Source organism: Elephas maximus, chromosome 8 (genome assembly GCF_024166365.1).
Source record: "Elephas maximus indicus isolate mEleMax1 chromosome 8, mEleMax1 primary haplotype, whole genome shotgun sequence".
NCBI lineage: Eukaryota > Metazoa > Chordata > Mammalia > Proboscidea > Elephantidae > Elephas > Elephas maximus.
The window spans coordinates 63,398,462-63,406,841 of record NC_064826.1 but is presented as its reverse complement, the minus strand read 5'-3'; the positions used below and the strand labels follow the sequence as shown (position 1 = coordinate 63,406,841).

The following is an 8,380-nucleotide window of genomic DNA, read 5'->3' as shown; positions in this document are numbered from 1 at the left end:
GTGGTGGTGCAAATAGCGCTTGGCAGGTTCAAGTTCACCGAGAGATGCCTCAGAAGAAAGGTTTGGCGATCCACTTCTGAAAACTCAGCCATTGAAAACCTGATACAGCACCTTCTACTCTGACGCAGACGATGGGGTTGCCATGACTCTGTAGACTCAATGGCAACTGGTTAGGTGCAGTCTGGCCTGTATTGCCCGCTTCTCAAAATGCCTGTCACGCGTTATCAAACAACATCTGCCGTTTTATTCATTTGTGTTTCCTTCATGGCCCCTCCATTCTATGCTCCAGCATGGTCTGACCCTCAAACACACTCTTCCCTCTGCCTCATCATCTTACCTCTACTCCTCCTCAGTCTCCAATGGGACGTCTGTTTCTCAGTGGAGTGTTTCCTGACCCTCACTCCTCAACTGTCCCTTTGGAATACTCCCCCAAATGTAATGCAGTTTGCTTGTGTTACACCTGCCTATCCTGCTAGATATAAGCTCCATGAGGGCAGGGGCTGGCTATCTGTCCTATTCACAGAGCATTCCCAGCACCCAGCCAGTGCCTGATGCAGGAAAGCTCTGACCTTGGAGCTCACTTGGGTTACCTGAGCTAGTTCAGGTGAGTTCAGGTGAGCTAGCTGTACCTGAACTCATCTTCCCATAGGAGAAATGGCTTCTTCCTTCTAGTCAAAGGAACTACAGCTTCCCGAAGGCCCCAGCTCCCTACGTGCTCTCATATTTGCTTTAGCAAACCCTCATTCCAGTGCAGTCCTGTGGCCCTGCCCCACCTCTCCTGGCAACAGTGGTGGTGATGGTAAAATGGTGTCTTCTCTTTTTTTGCTATCTTGGGCTTGTGAGTTTCCCCAATAAAACCTATTCACTGTCTGATGTGAAATTTGTCTTGAGCCCGTCTGCAAGGCAGATGGCAACTCTGAAGGGACCCGAACTGCATTAACCTTCATGACCCATGACCAATATTACATATGTGTGATTTTTCTGCCGCCTCAGTAAAGCTTTGGCTTTAAATACCGTCTTTATGCCGATGACTCCCATATTTACATATACGGGCCTGGCCTCTTCTCTGAACTCCAGACTCATGCATGCAGCTACCTCTTCAACACCTCCAATTACAAAAGTCTTAGAATCATCCTTAATTCCTCTTTTCTCAAATATCACATGAAACAATGGGCAAATCCTATTAGCTCTGCCTTCAAAATATGTCCACCTGCCCACCTCTCACTATATCCACCAATACTACTGCGATCCAAGCCACCTCATGCCTCTCAAGGTTTATTGTATTAGCTTTCTACCTCATCCTGCTGCTGCTGTCCGTGACCCCTTATGGCCTTTTCTCAAATACAGACACAGTGAATTTGCTAAAACCTAAGTCAGAGATTAAACCCTGGTTCCATAGTGGTTAAGTGCTATGGCTGCTAACCAAAATGTCAGCAGTTCGAATCCACCCGGCGCTCCTTGGAAACCCTATGGGACAGTTCTACCCTGTCCTATAGGGTCGCTATGAGTCGGAATCGACTCGACGGCAGGCTATAAGTCACAGATTAGGCCAACACTCTATTCACAACCCTTCAATTAATTGCTTCTCATTTTTAAGTAAAACCCAAAGTCCTTTCCAGGGTTCACAAGTCCTCACTCTCTGTGACTCCTCCTGCCATGCCCTTTTGGCTTCAGCCACGCTGGTCTCTTACAGTTCTCTGAGCAGCAGCCTCCACCTTAGGACCTTTGAACTTGCTATTCCCTCAGCCTGCAACACCCCACCCAGGCTATCTGCACAGTGAGCACCCTCCCTGCCTCCCAAGTGAGGCATTCCCCAATTACCCTTGTTAAAACTGCACCACCACCATCCCCACCACCTTTCCCTGACAAAGATAAATTTCATGGAAAAGATAGCATTTTGGTTTGGTCCTTAAAAGTGGCATTGTTAATAAGGAAGTAGAAATAACAGAAGATACGATAGACAGCAGGTAGCTAGCAAAAATTGTCTTCCAACGGTTACCCAATGAGTGATGACTTTAGTGTAGGCTCTAGACTTGAGTTCTGTTGAAATGTCACCTCCCTCTAAGGCAAAGATTGGTATGCTGTTCACCGCAGCTGAACAGGAATGCCCAGGGTGCCTATGATTTGTATGCAAATGTCTTTTCTTTAAAACAGGAATTCATTTGGATATTGATAAGCAGAATCAAGAGAACAGACGTTGGGAAGGCTGTTGCTCAAAAACAAAAAACAAATCCCTTTCTTGGGTTGGAAGGCCCAGCTCAGCATGAAAAACTACTGAAAGAGCAAATTTAGAAATCATCAGCTAAACAAAGAATCTTCTCAGTTTGAAGGTCAGGCAATAATCTCTAAGATAACTTAAAAAAACTGTTCTATGTAAATAACATTAATAAAGGACCAAAATTCCAAAGGAAGACTAATTATCATTCTTCTCTAAATCCTTTCTCTACTCCTCAAACATCCCTACCAAGGACGCTATTTAGCTAATTGTGGTTTTGTTTTCAAACTGGAAAAAATGATCCAGTTATACTTAGCAATATTCACAAAAGGATGTGTCAATCAAGGAAAATATATCAAAGGTAATTAATTATTTTCCTCTGTACATTTGGAACCAGTTAAGAATTGTCATGTATAAAATCTGACAGTTTTGCAGCTTAAACTTTTTGATGGCCTTTAAAATTTGTGGATAAGAATTGAGCAAATATTTCACCAGTAATTTAAAAAGAAAAAAATCTGTAGAAAGCTACGCCAATCTTTAAATTTACAAAGATTACACTAGAGTATTGTTTCCTGTCATTAATCATTGCCAAGACCCAAGTCTGTATTAAAACTACTACAAAGAATATACATTAGATAACATAGTTGCAGTTTTGAAGGGTTCTATGGGCAAAATCAGGACCCTATTGTACATAGGGTCCCTGAGTCAGAATTGACTGGACAGCACCTGACACCACCACCACATAGGCAAAATGTTGAACGATGCAGAAAGCGTCAAAAGATGGAAGGAAAACACAGAGTCACTGTACCAAAAAGAAGTGGTCGATGTTCAACCATTTCAGGAGGTAGCATGTGATCAAGACCAGTGGCATTGAAGGAGGAAGTCCAAGCTGCACTGCAGGGAATGGCGAAAAACAAGGCTCCGGGAACTGACGGAATACCAACTGAGATGTTTCAACAAATGGATGCAGTGCTGGAGATGCTCACTTGTCTATGCCAAGAAATTTGGAAGACAGCTATCTAGGGGGCCAATCGACTAGAAGGGATCCATATTTGTGCCCATTCCAAAGAAAGGTAATCCAACCAAATGGGGAAATTATCATCAAATAATATCATTAATATCACACACAAGTAAAATTTTGCTGAGGATAATTAAAAAACAGTTGCAGCAGTAAGGAAGACAGGAAGCTGCCAGAAGTTCATGTCAGATTCAGTAGTGGATGTGAAACCAGGGATATCATTGCTGATGTCAGTTGGATCTTGGCTGAAAACAGAATACCAGAAAGATATTTACCTGTGTTTCATTCAATATGCAAAGTCATTCGACTGTGTGCATCACAACAAATTATGTACATTTCGAATAATGGAAATTCCAGAACACTTAATTGTGCTCATGCAGAACGTATACCTAGACCAAGAGGCAGTTGTTCTAACAGAACAAGGCAATAGTGCATGGTTTAAAATCAGGAAAGATGTGCATCAGGGTTGTATCCTTTCACCATCCGTATTCAATCTGTATGCTGAGCAAATAATCAGAAAAGCTGGACTATGTGAAGAACTCGGCTTCAGAATTAGAGGAAGACTCATCAACAATCTGCGATGCGCAGATGACACAACCTTGCTTGCTGAAGAGAATGTGAAGCACTTACTGATGAAGATCAAACACTACAGCCTTCAGTATGGATTATACCTCAACATAAAGAAAACAAAAATCCTCACAACTAAACTGATAAGCAACATCATGGTAAATGAGAAAATATTGTCAAAAATTTCTTTTTACTTAGATCCATAATCAATGCCCTTGGAAGCAGCAGTCAAGAATTCAAACGACATATTGCACTGGGCAAATCTGCTGCAGGAGGCCTCTTTAAAGTGTTGAAAAGCAAAAATGTCACTTTGGAGGACTAAGGTGTGCCTGACATAAGCTGTATTTTCAATCACCTCACACGCATACGAAAGCTGGACAATGAATAAGGAAGACTGAAGAAGAATTGACGCCTTTGAATTATGGTGCTGGTGAAGAATGCTGAATATACCACAGACTGCCAGAAGAATGAACAAGTCTGTCTTGGAAGAACAACCAGAATGCTCCTTAGAAGCAAGGATAGTACTTTGGACATGTTATCAGGAGGAACCAGTTCCTGGAGAAGGATATCATGCTTGGTAAGGTAGTGGGTCAGTGAAAAAGAGGAAGACCCTCAATGAGATGGACTGACACAGTGGCTGTAACAATGAGCTCAAACACAGCAAGGATTGTGAAGATGGTGTAGGACTGGACTATTTTGCTCGGTTGTACCAAGGGAGGGCACTTAACAACAACAGACAGGCAGAAGATAAACAGATAGATAAGGCAGATTAGATACATGGATAAGTAGATATTACCTACCCAACCCACTCCACCCCCACCACCACCACTTCTATTTGCTCTGAATGCAACTTGCATTTCATCTTCAGGTCTGATGTCTCATTACAAAAGGTAACTATGCTTTCAGAGTGAATAAATTGTTTTTTTAAAAAAATTATTTTTATTGTTATAGAATTACAGAACTTTTTTATGACTACATTTTAGTGAGTGGGTAAAAAAAGGTATTTGAACTAATTGAATAGAAAATTTCAAATGAAATTCTGCATAAAGATATGATAAATACCATATTGTCCCAGATTCAAGAGAAATTCTACTTCTTTTTGTAATTTGAGTAAACGAGCTTATTAGTCAAAGTGAACTTAGGAGGTCTCTGTAGGTTTTGTAAACTGAAGCAAACTAGTTCATTTGGATTACTATGTGTCTCCTTGGTATTTTTTTTAATGCAAGGCAATATATTTGCAGAAATAATCATTCCTTCTCAGGGGCAGTACTAACTTACCATGTTCCCATAACAACTTAAAATACTACAGGACACTTTCACATGATGTCCAAGTTATGGAAAGCGTAGACTCAGAAAGAAATGTCTGTTAACACTAAAGTTCTTGCACATGTATAATTCGATTTAGATTCTCAGCCTTTCAATTCTATTTACCTTAAAATTAGTTTCACTAAATAGTGTATGGTTATAATTCAATAACACTGCATAATGTACTTGAGAAATGTCTCTTTTGTTATTAGGTAATTTAATGATTCAAATCTGCTGCTCCAGTTTTAATGTTAGCACTTAATTAAACTATCTTTCAATGCAAAAGAAAACTTTTTTAAAAAGCATCTAAGAGAGACAATGGTCTGAAGGTAGAGAAAGCAGAAGTATGAGTAGGTTAAAAGGTCTGTGTGACTGCATGGCTGAGTCTCTAACAAAATTAATTCTTTTGTAACAATCACTATTAACCCTGGAAAACACTTTGTTCTATCAGGCAGGTAACTGCTGTTCAAAGTATCAAGGGTCAACTAGCAGAAATGAAAAGAGGCCAACTAAAAACTCCATGTAAAAAAGAAGTCGCTCCTAATCACCTGAGAAATGAATACGAACTGATTAGCTCTTCATGTACCCTGCGAGCATGTGATTTAAACACAAGGCCCAAGCTTCTCTCATGTTTGTTTTCTTCACGTGGCTGCCTGCGGATAATGGCTACAGGCGGAAACCACCTTATAAGTACCCATCTAGTTCTACAAGTAGAGGATAATGGCACCAAACTCCTATTTTTTTTTTTAATCAGAGGGAATTTTTACTGTCAATATTACAGTGACAGCAAATGCTGCACAGGGAGAGGCTGAAAATAAACTCCATACACACAGACATATTATAAAAGTGTTCCGCGTTTTAGCGTCCCAGTTATGGATATCTTCAGGGACTGAGGAACACTGAGAGGCAATGGTCTCCTCATCACCTGCTTGATGACACGCGACCCTTGGCCGTCCATGTCAGCACTTCAGTTCCCAGAAGATTCACGTAACACAAGGCCTGTTTCTCCTGAGATGCTTCAGGACTCTATGAGCTGCCGATGTTATAGGTCACGCTCAGTAATCAGTAGACTAACAGCACACAAGCTTAGATGTCTTCCACTTTTCAGTTGGAAAGAACACGGACAAAAACTCATTTCACACTGTTGTCAGGAGTTCATGGGAAATTGGTTTTCATGTCATGTATGTTGAGAAAAGATCCTTGGCTTCAGAATTTAGAGGAGCAGCAGTACAGTTACTAAAGGCTAACTGAGCTCCAAAGTTCATCATTGTTTAAATTCACATTATTTTACATCTGCAATACAATGCTGACATTTAAGAAAGGCGAACATATGACCTTATACTTGAGTAGCTGACAGTTCTTTCCCTGAGTCAGCCAAGCCAGATTTCGCTGTTCTCAGAAGATAAATTCAAAGAGAGGAAAGCTTATATGAAAAATGCCCATCTTTTAAAAAAGAAAATCCCACAATCACCATTCTGTGTGCTACTCAGGAATTGAAAATATATACTCAGTGAAATTACTTTTTACCATTGGTTTCAGGATATAAGATCATTAATATTAGTACATACCAAAAAAATGCATTATCATTTCATGAAATCTGCCTGCTATGTAAAAATTATCAAAAAGCAGTCTCACAAAGATGGTCATATTAGAGCATAGTATTTATTAAATTTCATCATTTATGATCATTTAGTTATGACCAAATTAACTCTGACATAAACTCTGACATTTACAAACACAGAGCATACTGGATTTTCAACTTTTTTGCTCACATATACTTTTTAGTGCTCATGCAGTGCCCCTAATTAGGAGATACTGTACATTACCCTCTCGTATTACGCTAAGAACAAAGTTCAGAAGGTAGAAAAATGCCAACATATTTTCACTGAAATTCTTTCTCCAAAAATTTCCCACTGTTCCTTCTAATTTTAGACTTAAGGTACATTCTTCTGTAAAATATTATCATTGTAGTCACATAACAATAGCTACGACAGGCAATAATATCATTTTAGGAAGGGATTACAACAAATGAGGTCGAAAGTTGAAGAGAAGGGACTAGAGCATATAAAAGTCAAGTGAGAACACCACACAAACTTAGATGTTTTCCACTTTCCCGGTAGAAAGAACATGCACAAGTTTCTTAGCAGACAGTTGTCAGGAGTGCATGAAAAACTGGCTTTCACGTCATATATGTTAAGAGAAGATAAGTGCCACTGAGGAAAAAAAGCTGTGTTCATTATCTTTTGGGTCTGTCTATATCATCTATAGCTGCCAGAAGTTTCTGTCTTGCTTTCTTATTGATATGGGATCCCAAGCACACATTCACCAGATTGGTCAGCTGCTTTGTTGAATACTCCTGCTCAAAAAAAAAAAAGATCCAAATTTAGTACATTAAAAGACATGTACTTGATCAATGCAACAACAACAACAAAAACAGAGAAAATATTCAGGTCTCAGTGGATGGTACTGAGCATTATAAATTAGTGAAAATTGCTCAGCTGCTAATGGAAAGGTTGGCAGTTCGAACCCACCAGCCAAAAGAAAGATGTACTTCCATAAAAATCACAGCCTGGGAAACCCTAGGGAGCAGTTGTACTCTGTTCTGTTGGGTCAGTAGAGTTGGAACTGGCGTGATGGCACACAATGACAACGTTCATTTCATTTTTCTAGAGTGCTGAAACCAAAAAGGATGAGCCTGATAAAGTCAATACAAATAATTCCTTATTTCCTTTCCCAGGAGAATGAAATAATGTTACCTAGCTTTTACTCATGATTTTTATACCCTAAGTTAACTGTGAACACTAAAGTTAAAGTCATACAATTTGGTGATGGTTTTAACATGCTCATATTTCCACTAAACCCATCATCACATACTGATTATCTAGACAAATGATGTAACGATCATACAGAAAGTGCTCCTTATCAGGCATGCTCAGGTGATATATGTTGAGTTGAACTATGTCATAAATTCAGCAACCTAAATACCACTTAATAGTATTTTTCTCTACTTATCTCTATATCCACACAAAAGAGTAATCACATCTTATTAAAGGAAAAATCTAATCAAGGATGCAAGTTAAATTTAATCAGTTAAATAATACCTTCAATTGTCACTAATGCATGTCAGTGTATTCAGGATGTCACCACTTCAGTTGTTGAGGGGTAGCAAGAAGGTTTACAGTATATAACAGAGTTTAGCTTACGAAAGTTTTCAGTATATAACAGAGTTTAGCTTATGAAAGTTTTCAGTGTTGCTGCATTTACCCTGAAGTTAA

The 8,380-nt window shown here is 39.4% G+C and overlaps 1 protein-coding gene across 2 annotated transcripts in view; it reads right to left on the bottom strand.

The window, feature by feature from the left end:
• Positions 1–6,748: 6,748 nt before the first annotated feature.
• VPS50 (VPS50 subunit of EARP/GARPII complex) overlaps positions 6,749–8,380 on the bottom strand; it is a 137,900-nt gene continuing 136,268 nt past the window's right edge. For both annotated transcript variants that reach the window (XM_049894750.1, XM_049894748.1), the window contains exon 28: positions 6,749–7,461. In XM_049894750.1, the coding sequence (XP_049750707.1) occupies positions 7,342–7,461 (120 nt within the window). In that variant the 3' untranslated portion in view covers positions 6,749–7,341. The remainder of the gene's footprint in view (positions 7,462–8,380) is intronic.